Below are 13031 nucleotides of genomic sequence, written 5' to 3'. Positions count from 1 at the left end.
TGTACTATTTCCAAATGTAAGAACTCTCATTTCAACCTTCTTGGATAAAAGTATTTTATTTCGAGATCATGATATTTTTCAGATGTATGAACCTGCTCTTCATTTTTCTATAGTAGTCATTGCAGATAGGAATCTCAGCCAAAATGTTGCTGTGCTGTTTACCCATGTATGTTATGCTAATCTATACTGCTTCAAATCACCACCCTAGCATTATCTGAGCATCTAGGCATGTCTGTTTAGTGGCATACTTTGCCCCTGCCAATGTTACCCAGACCGTAGTCTGGTGGAAGGAAGAAAAATGACACAGAGGAAGATGATAGGATGAAAAAGCAGGAAATAGTTGTTACAAACACATCTAGGGAGGGATTAAGTGAGGGGAGACTGACTTGTGATAGCATGGGTGCATGTTAGTCCTGTTAGGTGGATCTTATTTCTGTAAAAAGGCGGGAAGCGGATATGTTCTAAAGTGTTCTGATAACTGGGTTGTGTGTCCCAAGCAGATTTGGGGAATTGTGAGTTAGTACAAAATGTAATGTTGGAAGAATGATGGCCTTGAGGGTCTACTGGGGCAATCCTGGAATTTTGGTGGCATATTTACCCTGGCATCTCTATAATTTCTACCCTAGGTCAAACTCCAGAATGTTAATTCTGTGACTGCCAAGTCTGAGCCTATAGTTGCATAGTCTAGGATAGACTATGTATAAGGCTGACTGTTGTTGGTAATGGAAGGTAAGGGAATACAGTGGTAAAACTCAAATGGCCTGGCACTTTGAAGTCAAAAAGGTTATAATCCAGAGTATGTTTCTCGCCATGTCGTTCGAGTTGTTATTTTACTTTACAGTGAGACAGAGTGGGGCTTTGCTTGGAAGAAGGCTGTCAAAGTTTAGTAATACGTAGCCTTCCATAGTGAGAAAATCTTTTTCCACACTATGCAGGATGTGTTTGTTATACTGTGTGAAAGGCGGAGGTGGATGTGCGATCAAATAGGATTGGTAGGGAGAGAAGGGCCGGATGTTTGTCCTTCTATATTCAGTGATAGACTGGCACCCTTGCCACCCTGGGGCTCTGACACGCTCTATACACCACTTTATGTCACAGTAAGGCCAGCTCGCAGGACTGAGGAGCAGGGGGGAGGAAGCTTTCAGGTCACAAGCCAACCAAACTGAACACCAATGCACTCAAAGATCAGCACTCAAGGGCCCCTCAGTCAGCCAGAGGTGGCAGAATTGACATGAAACAGGGGTGAATATGCCTCAAAATGGACTCCCTGGCAAGTAATTATGATCCGGGCAGCCTGTACTCCCGGAACTCCTTTTAATAACGACATGGTGGCGGAGGGGTGATATGCCAGAAATGCAACTTTGCAATGTTTGCAACTCCCAGAAAAATTATCTAAGCTGCTTCCTTTTTGTTCCCCCTTTATATCCTGCTAAATAGAAGGATTGTAGACTGCACCAAGTCACCACCTAAGTAGCCTCAGTGCAACTCAAGCTTGAGTTTTTGTGCAAAGTGCTTAAGAACATGAACACTGTCTTTGGGTCAGCAGCGGTCAGACTTCCACCATTTGGCAGTGCATCACTGACAGCAGCGGTCAGACTTCCACCATGTGGCAGTGCATCACTGACTGCACTGGTGGGACTTCCCCCATGTGGCAGTGCATCACTGCAAGCCTGGGCAGGTCTAAAACATGCCCAACAATACACAGAGGGAAAAAGCCCTAATTACTACCTTAGGGCCCTGAATGGGTTCCATGTAATAATGTCGCCACAAAAATATCACCATGCAAAAATATCGCCGAAAAATGGTCGTTTTTTTGTGGCAACATTATTGCATTTTTTTTTGTTGCCCCTATCGCCACATATATGGTCACCCAAATAATATCGTCATGACATTTTCCCGGCGATATTATTTACGGCGACCATATATGTGGCGATATTAATACCTGATACCCCTGAATGGCTACAAATGGTCAGGTTATATAAATGAGAAAGCTGGAATGAAATATAGGTTGCTTAAATTGAGGGTGTGTTTTCAACCATGGCTACCCTGGGAGAAAAAGCCCACACGGAGCTTGCCGGAGGGTCTTGAGGCCTGCTAGGACCTTTATGGCAATGGTTTTAGTAGTTATGAGGAAGGAATCGTCTTTGGCTGAGCGGGCATGTGAGATAATCTGCATAATCCAGCTTTTACATATCATTCTTGACCTGGGCGGCAGTTACCTTGTATTGGTGCATGCAAATCTCACATCATAAGAGGGTTTCAGTATCTGGTTACCATTTCCAGATCTACTTTCAGTTCCTGTCATTTCTATGAATGTTTGGGGGAGTGCCACCTCCCACCCTCCAGCTGTTTTCAGGCGCTTGAACATTAGACATGATAGCAAAACGACATAATGAAACATTACATTCTATAACCTGACAAAACATGGCCTAACCAGATAGTATAAACGGAAACCAGTATTATGTCCCAAAAATTAAATAAAAAATAAAAAGTAAAACATATTCATTCTGTGACTGGCAAGCTAGGGCCTATATTGGCGTAGTCAAGGATAGACTGTGCATAAAATTGAATACTGTTGGCAATAGAAGGTAAGGGAATGGAATGGTCGAATTCAAAAGGCCTGGCACATTGTGGTCAAAATGATGGACAGTTTGTTCCATACCACTCAAAAACATAGGTGAATATCAAAGGCCCCCACAACAAGGTCTATTGCGTAAACCTATTTTTTTCCACTGTCAGGGGACACCACGACAATGCTATATAATATATAAGGAAAACAAACTTAATAATTTCTAGAAAATTCTGATGGTGTCGCACAATAGCTAATATATATATCAAACACAAAACACAAAATGTACATATTTTATTTAGAAAAATACACCATTTCATGTAAAAATGCACAGATCTCACAACCCTAAAAGCAGGTTCTAACAAACGATTACACAATATATATAAATGTGAGATACAAAAAAACATACAGTAACATTACACATTTAGAATAGAAAAAACACCAACAACATTTAACATAAAAACTCATAAAAAATTAATTTGCTGTGTTCTCATATATGAACCAACATGTTTCTGTCAAATGACTCATTGATGTCAGACATTCATCAGGAGTAGCTCTTGTCATGTAATAGTAAGCAGCTGTCAACTTTGGTCCTGGTATGGGTAGATCTTGGGTGAATCTTTATGGAAATCTCGAGCTCCAAGTGTTCCAAGGTTCAATTGCTGCAAATGCAGATTAAAAACATCTGGTTTTCAGCCGAGTAACATATTCCATACACATTTTTGTGTACATATTTGTGTTTTATGGCATTGCTTTTCAGTTTAAACAGATATGTGTGCTTTTTTTATTCCTGATCTCGGGACCCCTCCTTATTAGCTTAGTGAACCAGCTTTCTGTAATGAACAGAACTTCGCACATATCATTTTTGTTTGGTAATAAAGTAAGGAATCATGAGAAACGGCTACAAGCAGAAGCATGGATAAGAACACAGAATATTTTGTATTTTTTTTTAATATTGATAATGTGCTTTTTTGGGAGAAAGCTCTCCCTTTTAGTCATATATATTTAGTTATATAGATAGATATAATTTCACAGGAAATATAGATTGACTCATGGAAATCTGAAACGATCTGCCAGCAAAAGGTTGGCTTTGTTGCATCGTTGTGGGGTGTGATTGACCTTGTGGCACTGTCCAGAAGGTGGGTGGCTTTTTTGTTGCTGTTCTTCTTCTACATTAGGACGGGTCAGCGTGAGTTGGGGCAGGTTCAGGTTCGCCATGCACCCGGACACGGTAGAGACAGGTGTAGTCAGGGTGGCCCCAGTTGCTCAGGATGTGGACTTTCACATATCCATATATTCCAATGTAGTTTTCCTGTAAATTGCCATTAGAGAGACACAGGAGATAGTATTAATATGGAAACAGGGTAACTCACACTCAAGATGAAAGACCTCCCATTCAGATGCATAAACGTTTCATATTGTATGACGAATGCAACTAATATTTTAAAAAAAAACTCATGGATTAAAAAAAAAATAGCATGCCTGGTCTTCACAGAAACATGAGTCACAGACAATTCACCTTAATCCTGTATACCATGGTCCAGGAAAACTGACTCTTGTTTTTTCAGGACAGTGTAAGTGACCTTTGTAATTTGGCATTTGCTCCATCCGGATGATTTTGACAGCATAAGAAGCTGTGTAGCAGTGCCGCGGTATAGTTTCTCTGAGAGGCCTGTATATATAACAAACTACTGGCCATATCTGGGAAAAGGAAACTTCGTATTTTCAGATGACAACAGTAAGTGGAATCATTACACCATTTTTTCATGATTTATAAATAGAACCAGGCTGATTAAAATATGCACGGTTCGTATAATACTTCGTCCCTTTCAGAGGCCATGATGGGTGCTGGTGGAAGGTCCTTGACCTGTAGGTTAAAAAACCAATGCCAACAATTATGAGCAGATCGCTAAATAAATAAGTAGATTACAGGGCTCATCCTGGTGGAGTAATTAGATGTGATACCTGGCATTCTAAGAAAGATTATATAAGAGATGAAAAGCTTATTAATGACTAGCTCTAATTGAATTTGGAGAAAGATTGCAAGAGTCAAAATCATTTATAAATTGTAAATTGAGTAAAGGAGCTGTATTTTTGAACAGCTCACTTACATTGCCCTGGTGTGCCCCATAGTTTTCTTTTTTAAATTGAAGCATGTTTAGTGTTGTTTTAGTCTTAAACAGGTCTATTTAAATGAGGAGTAGTAATGTGCCAAAGTAATATATTTAACAGCAACTGTTATGTGGCGAGACCTTGTAAATAATTGAACCCATGAAATGAATGTATTTGAGATTGATATGTTGTTTTTGTGTATATTTTTTATAGATTCAGTTGTTCAAATCTACTGTTGGGGTATAAAGTCTATCTTGACTTATTTTGAAGAAATTCTGTCCTGAAGATGGCCATAAAAAAGAAAGTTTAAAAGACACTAGGGTGTCTGGAATAAATTAAAGGCCGAAACATGTCGACAGCGATCTAGAATACCCATGCTAATTCACTGTGGGATTGTGTTTTATATGAACAAAGTGGTCAGAATAATATGAAACCGTGTTATATAATTTTTTTGTGTATCCCTTTTCTTTGACGTTCGATTGTTGCGCAACTAATCTTGGTTTTTGAGATTTACAGCTTTTTAATCCAATGGCAAAGTGCCTAAAATGTGTATTATCATGTGTTTGGCACTTAGTGCCTTTTTAATGTTATACAACATGTGAAAATAATACATTTCAAAAAATATTTTTGTAATTATTGTATACATATTGGGTTCATGATTTTAGACAGTAGCTTATGCGTGAGGCATCTGTGTTTGGTGTAAGTGTGGCTTCTCTTTAGAACACTGGGGAATGGAAAGAGGGGTACCAGACTAACTTTCATGTTTCATTTTGTGCTCGTCTTAGAGCTAGTTCCCTTTGAGTCTTGGTCCCCCGATAAAAAAGTTGGGAACCTTACCTGTTTTTCGGTAACACCAGGAAAACTAATACATACTTGTTAAAGAAAACAACAGCAAAAAGGGTGGGGGAACTACTTGGCTTTACACCAACAATCTAAAAAGCCACATCATGTTAGCCCTTAGCTTTACAAGTGTGTTCTAATACCAGCAATTGTGTACTGACAATCATTGACTACCGCCCTTGGTCACACTTTCTTCAAAGTTGACACTGGCAAACACAGTGACAATATACTGGTGATGGTTGATCTTAACACCTATATTGATATTAAGGACAATGGCCTGGCCCACTACCTTCTGGAAACCACTGAAAAGCTGGTATCCCCCCAACATGTCCAAGGCCATCCCGTGTTCACGCTGGTGGACTACATGGGTTATATACACACCGCTGCTCAACCTGCAAAACCAGTATAATATCTCTGTTCTATGGAGACTATTCCATAATACGTGCCAAACTCCTGCCAACTTCCTCAGGCAACTTGATGAGACCGACCCTAGCTCCCACTCCTGCCACCTTCAGACCTGAAAAGAAAGTGGCCCCCAACACCTTCACCAACATTTTCTCCTTCAGACCTGAAGACCGCATCTACACCAATAACCTAGAAGAATGGCTTTCCTGTCTTTACAGCGTAGTCACACACACATTGGACAGTCTGTCCCCAACCTTTCCAAATGGCAAAAACAGAAAATAAGGCCAAGAATAAATGGTTGAACTGACAATTGACCCTTGCGAGAAGTGTGGGATTTAAACTAGAACAGTAAATGGAACATGCAGCCAACAAAGCTAGATAACTGTTCTGCATTTACAAGGAGCTCATGGATCTCATTCGGCATCTTTTTCAAAAGAACCTACCCAAGACCTGAGAGAAGACATGCCAACTGTCTTCCTCTCTGAAGTGGCTTCCATAAGAAGCGTGATTCCCATGGCAAGCTACCAGAATAAACCTCTGTCAGGTTCTGCTTTCATGTAGGGACTTACAAGCGGCTCGGAGTTGTGCATAGGGTGGGTGGTTGCTTCAATTTGATTTGATTTTTATATTTGTAACGCGCATGTCCCCAAGGGAATCTAGCAGAAAAACTGCCTCTGGGCGCAGATCGACTTGAAAAAGTCTAAATATGTATTACCTGCCTTAGATTAGCACAGAGAATTATTTAAACAAGTAAGTTTTCAATCGCTTCCTAAAGATGGCTAGAGAATTAAGTTGCCGTAGCTGTGACCGAAGGGAATTCCAAGCTCAAGGCCCATAAGAGAAAAATATCTGTTCCCCCAAGTAGTAGGTCTAGAGGGGTGGGCTCACGAACAGGTCTCTTCCCATAGATTGCTGTGTACGGGTCGGACAATGAGTTACAATCTTGGATGATAAATAGGTTGCGGCAAGACCATGGATACACTTAAAAACAAGACATGGAATCTTGAACTGTATTCCCTGCTGCACTGGAAGCCAGGGAAGACCACTTTGAAACTCTAAGATAGGTGTCTTCTGCTGTAGTGAGAAAATCAGTGACACCGCTGAATTCTGGGCAACCTGGAGCCGTGAAGCTGTTATTTTGGTATGCCAGTTAGAAGGGCATTACAATAATCTAATTTGGTGATTGTGAGAGTTCCCACCATGGCTGGACGATAATTCTCGTAAATGAGTGAGAGTAGAGACTTAAGAAGTTTTAATTGAAAATAGAGAGACTTGATAATCTGATTGACTTGTAAATTACAACTCATGCTGGACTGCCAAATGCAGCCCAGGTCTTTTACTGCCTGAGTGTATTTAGTAGCCGTTCCAAATAAAGTTGGTCAGGGAACCAGATGTTGCTAATTTCTTATTTGGACCAAAAACAATAATGTCTGTTTTTGAGGGGTTCAGTTGGAGCTTATTTTCCAGCATCCAAGATTGCATTTTTTCGTCACGTTTTAGAACTCGCTCCACTGCCTCCAGTGGCTGCTTTAACCAAATGTATATCTGCATATTATCCGCGTATGAATGATAACGCAGGTCAAATTGGGCAAAGATGTTAAGCAGTGGGCAGATGTGTACAGTGAACAATAAAGGAGGCAGAGACTACGCCTGTGGCACTCCACAGGTTACTCACAATGAATCAGACAGGTAAGGACCTGCCTTGACCTGTTGAGAGCGGTCGGTCAGGAATGAGGTGAACCATTGGATGTCCTCTTTGGCTACATGTGCCAGTGATGATAACCTGGATTTGAGAATGCCAAAATCGACTGCGTCAAAGGCTGCCGTGAAGTCAAGCATGCTGATGTCACCATTATCCACAGTCTTGAGAAGGCCGTTTCAGTGCTGTGACCTGGTCTGAATCCTGACTGATAGGTGTCTAGGATGTTGTTTTCTTCCAGAAAATCCTGCAACTGTGTGGTCACAATTTTCTCCAAAATATTGGCAGGCTACATGAGATACGCAATGGGACGATAATTGGACAGTATTTTATTGTCCAATGTAGCCTTTTTTAACAGAAGACTGAGAAAAGTTTTTTTTAATTACACAGATATACAGCTCTGGGTTAACAAAGCATTCACCATGTCCTGTCTAGGCCTGCTAAGGGCGTGTCAATGCTGTTTGCCCAAATAGGCTAGGATGGGATCATAACTATGATTGGTGGGTTTAAGGTTAGTGATCAGTTTTCTGCAGTAATCAATGAAAAAGCAAACTCAGGCACAATCATTTGATTGTCAGAGCGTGCATTCTCAATGCTCACCTCACTATAAGGGTCACTACTTGTGCGTGGATATTAGTCCTGATCAGATCAATTTTGTTTCTAAAAAAAAATGTATTAAAATCATTGACCATCCTTTAAAATGCCGGTATACTGTCATTTGTGCAAATAGGGTTAGTGAAACAGGGCTTCAGGTCTGTTATCTGCAAGGACGATCTGTCTTTGAAGACATGAAGATTTAGCTATCAGAATCTCTTCCTTATGTCTTCAGTGCAAGCTTAGCCATAAAGCGGTCAGTATTAGCTCTAGTAGTATTTTTCTGTTTTCTGGTATAACCCTTTAATGGTTTTCAGCTTTTCACTATACCATTGATAGTTTTTCTTAGGTGCTGCTTTATCCTTTTTTAAAGGAGCAGCAGTGTCGCAGTTGGCTTGAAACTCTAGCATCAAGTTAGCATATAAAGTTGCACAATTCGTTTCAGGTTGTGTTGATGTTAAATTACCCAGTAACTCGTCGCCAGAGATACAATCAAGATCCCTTTTTTTCGGCGACGTAGTTCTGAGTTTGTATTCAGATTCTTTCTGCCTAATGTGTGGTTAGTGGCCATGGTGAAACAAACCACATAGTGGTCTGACTTTGTCAAAGCTATTAGAAGAATTTAAGGTCAGGACGTTACAATCAATGTGATTGCCTGGTACTTTTATCTTCCTTGACCATTTACCATTCAGGATAATGTTGTGAGCCCTTTCCAAATGGAGGGAGAGCCTAGACGAGTTGATTGGTAGAGAACCGGCCAGTGCTGTTAAGTGGAATATTGACACAGTTCTAAATTGCCTTTCATCATGAACTCTTGAACAAGCAGGTCCTAGATCAAAAAGGTGAGGTCACACGAGAAGAAGAAGCCTGTTCTTTTTTTTATCCACCTTCACTTTCCCTTTCCCTCCCAGGAGTCTGAAAGGCTACTGGCGAATTAAGAAGTCGATTTTGAGACTCATGGAGGACTAGTGGGGCCAGCAACTCCTGCGAGATGCAACTTGGACCTGACATTTCAACACAGTCACAACGTTATCCCTGTAATACACCTTGAATATATATTTTTTTAAATCAGACCTGTAAAATCATAAGCCCTATGTCCCAACCATATGAAGGCTCTGGTTGGGACTCTGCATTAGAATACAGATGGGGAGAAATGGCACACGAGGAAGGACACAAAGCTCGTAGGCATTGTTTAGTTATTTGCCCACCCATTGACTGCCCATGGCCATCCTGCCCCTCCCTGCCCAAAACACATCCTCCTGGGATCTCTTTAAGCTCGCTTTATTCACACCTTACCATCAAACTTTGCATTCAACGCACCTGCTAGTGTTTTTTCAAAGCAGTCTTCTGAGAGATAACGACCTAATTGGAGCTGTGTACGAGCAACTGGTGTAATCAAAATGTCAACAAGGTCTGCCTTCAGCCATGCGATTTATAAGCCCCATGCGTGTCCTTTACTGAAGTCCTGTTAAAAACAAGCATTGGCAAAGCCAGCAGTTTTGGCTTGTGTATAAGTATTAGGCAAGTGCCTTTCCCATGCCTACACAAAAGCCCAAACTGTTGGCATTGCCAATGCTTATTTCCTCTGCAATATATCTCTGACCTCGGGAATCGGACCCTGACTCCTAAAAGACGCCATAATCACACCCCTCCTTAAGATACAGAACCATGGCCCTTTTTGAATGACTCAAATACAGACCAATATCAAGGCTACCGTTTGAAGCCAAGGTGATTCAAAGGGCCACAGCTAAACAACTTTCAGAATACAGCAAACGAATCGCACTTTTCTACGAAAGACAATTAGGACGAACATTTGGAGAAAGAACCAAAACTACACTACTGGACACAAAAGAAGACACTGTGCTAAACCTTGACGCTAAACAGGCCCGAGCAATAATTCTCCTGGCCCTGTCTGCAGCACATGGGTTAGAGGCTTACAAGGGCCCTCAAGGGCCCTGCCATGGAATGGATTGAGTCTTTCCTTAATGACTGTATGGGAAGGTTTAGGCTGGGCCAATTCACATTATAACCTTTCGCCCACCCGTGCAGAGGGATCCATCCAGTTTCTCTGACTCTTCAATGCCTACACTTGACAGTTAATGGATATCAATATAGATTTTAATATGTAAGCCGACAATATATAAATATCAAGACAGCAAATAATCCTGGACATTGATCATGAGCCTAATAATGTTTTTTTTTCATAATTTTTCTTTAAAACATTAAAGTAATCCTCAGTGGCAAATTGGTGAATGGCAATAGATTACATGTAAATATGTAAATCAGCCCCCAAACCAGTCGTCACATTGATGGCTTTGGCCTGCCATTTTACAATGAATCTTTGCCACTGTGCATCAAAGTAACAAGATTATAATGATTACTGGAAGTCTGATATTGTTCTGCTGATGCAACAACCTGACTGAAAGTAAACAAATAGGAGCTCATTTTCCTCATTAACGTAATTTGACGGCAGGGAGCTGTTGTGTTTACACTGTAAAGTAAGCGGCTCCGTGCCACCAAATGGTCGTCATTTACACTGCGGGGTGCAAATGTAAAGAGCAAAAGATGGCATACAAGCCGGCTTTTGCCCTTCACATTTGCACTCCATAGTGCAAAGTGAGTAAACGCTGTCTGGCATGCTGGCATGCCAGGCAGCATTTACTTTTGTTTGTGAGCGCTGCTTGCCATACTCGCATGGCAGGCGGCATTCACAATTGAAATGAAACCCTCCCTGACATGCTTGCATGGCAGGGAGTGTGTACAATGGAGCCTTATGGGGCCTGCCTGCTTTATGCCGGTGCAGGGATCTCCAGCATCTGTGCTTGCATGAAAATCCATGCCGGCGCAGATGCTGGAGCATTTGTATGGCAGAGAGGAAGGAGGTGGCGGTAACACAAGTTACGTCCTACCCCTCCTCTTCGCCATAGAAATGATTGATTACGAGCCATAATGTAAATGCAAGGCGTAAAATCCTTACGTAAGGAGTGTACGCCTTGCACTCACGTTATGCCTCATATGAGCATGAGCCCCATAGGGCTGTACAAGTTTGGCGGTAACGGGGCAAAAGTGTCAGTACACTTAACAGACCGCAAAATTCCAAGTAGTACAAAATCGGTGGTAATTGCTCTGGTGCTTATTCCGACTGAGGAATTAGAGCCAGAGGAATTTCCACCAAGAAATAGTGGCATTAGCGCCAGAAACGAAAATGGTAATTCCACTGTATTCAAATTGAAATACTGCCAACATAATGCCAGAAATAGGTGGTAATTCTTTATAAAAAAAACAGTGCAATTATCTCCACCTAAAAGGTGGAGGTAAATGTATGCAGGTAATGCAAATTAACCCACAGGTGTGTCCAAAAGAGTATTTAAGCCCACCATCTGTCACCAGACCTACTTTCAAGCAACATGCAGCCCCTAGCAGACATGGACAATGGGATCCACAATTTGCTGTAGGTGAAGCTTTAGAGAAATGTAGTGCAGAAGCCGCCAAGGATACCGGGCCAGCAAAGGCAGAAGAGAGCTGTGAGGAGGCGGCCACCCATGCCTTGTGTCACACCCACCCCTTGGGCATTGACTGATGAGAAGATAATCACACTCTATTGACTGAACATGGACACCACAGTAGAACTGCTAACCCATATAGAGGTATAACTCCAGCATGGGATCAGCATCAGGACTGCCATCCCACCCATGCTGAAGCTGGTGGCTGTTCTGCACTTCCTAGCAATGTGCACCCTTTAGCACGCCATTGGAATACTCCATGGCATGTCCCAGCCAACCTCCTCAAAAGTGCTGGTACTTCATGTCTTCATGCGACATGCACCAAATCAAATTACAATGACCACCGCCCGGAACCAGAAGCATGCCGCAAAGGCACGCTACTATGCAACAGCCCACTACCCTAATGTGATTGCTGCACCGAGAAATGACAATACCACCCAACAATGCACAGTAGGCGCATGCCAGGAATTTGGAATTGAATAAGGGCAATGTTGCAGCTAGGTCAGTGAGGCAAGAACGATGGCCAACTGATTCACCATGCAGCAGGATTAACATCACTCCTTGCCCATTACCCATTGTAAGACGCAGACAATCCTAATGGCGTGCAGTGAGAGCCTCCGTGTATACCTGTACATGATGAAAGAGGCAGCCCTGCAGCACTGTATAATGATGTGTACTTGAGCACTAAACACTCCCATGATTAAGTACTCCTCTTGCCTATTGCAGGTGACTCGGTAAGAAACGAACCATCCCATCCCACGTTCCAAACAATCCCTCAAGACCTGGCTATTCAACAAATATTAACATTAACATCTGCCTAAGGTCCATAGTTCTACATCAAACTCAGTATCCCAAATCACTAGCTCCTCCCTGACTATCCTTAATGTTCACCACCATATTGTAACCTCAATGGCAGACAGGATGTACTATTTAATGCTTAAATCTCTATGATTGTGTATCTTCCTCCCACTGTAACCAGAGAAAGCACATTATCTGTACCATATGCCGTGATACCTATGGGTTCGGGCGTACCATAAATGCAATCAATAAAGACTCTAGCTATCCACTGCTGCCATGGCTAAGGAGACCCATCAGAAACCCGGCAATGCCACAGAAGGGGGCCTACTATGAGGCACATACACAGACCAGGGTGTGCATAGAGCGCATATTTGGACTGCTTAAAGGAACGATTCTGGTGCCTCGACCGGACTGGTGTGGCACACATGTACAACCCTGTGAAGGTGATCAAGATTGTCACAATCTGTGCAATGCTGCACAACATATGCATTATGAGGAGTGTTCCATTGCC

At 42.0% G+C, this 13031-nt stretch overlaps 1 protein-coding gene across 1 annotated transcript in view; it reads right to left on the bottom strand.

The window, feature by feature from the left end:
- Positions 1-3520: 3520 nt before the first annotated feature.
- The window catches only part of LOC138582004 (sperm-associated antigen 4 protein-like), a 381361-nt gene continuing 371850 nt past the window's right edge, over positions 3521-13031 (bottom strand). Inside the window, exon 11 of the mRNA XM_069652897.1 lies at positions 3521-3881. Coding sequence (XP_069508998.1) covers positions 3744-3881 — 138 coding nt within the window. The 3' untranslated portion in view covers positions 3521-3743. The remainder of the gene's footprint in view (positions 3882-13031) is intronic.

The sequence above is a fragment of the Ambystoma mexicanum genome, chromosome 3q (assembly GCF_040938575.1).
Source record: "Ambystoma mexicanum isolate Mex_15411 chromosome 3q, UKY_AmexF1_1, whole genome shotgun sequence".
NCBI classification, from domain to species: Eukaryota; Metazoa; Chordata; class Amphibia; order Caudata; family Ambystomatidae; genus Ambystoma; species Ambystoma mexicanum.
The sequence above is the reverse complement of the archived record's forward strand: the minus strand, read 5'-3'. Positions and strand labels throughout refer to the sequence as shown.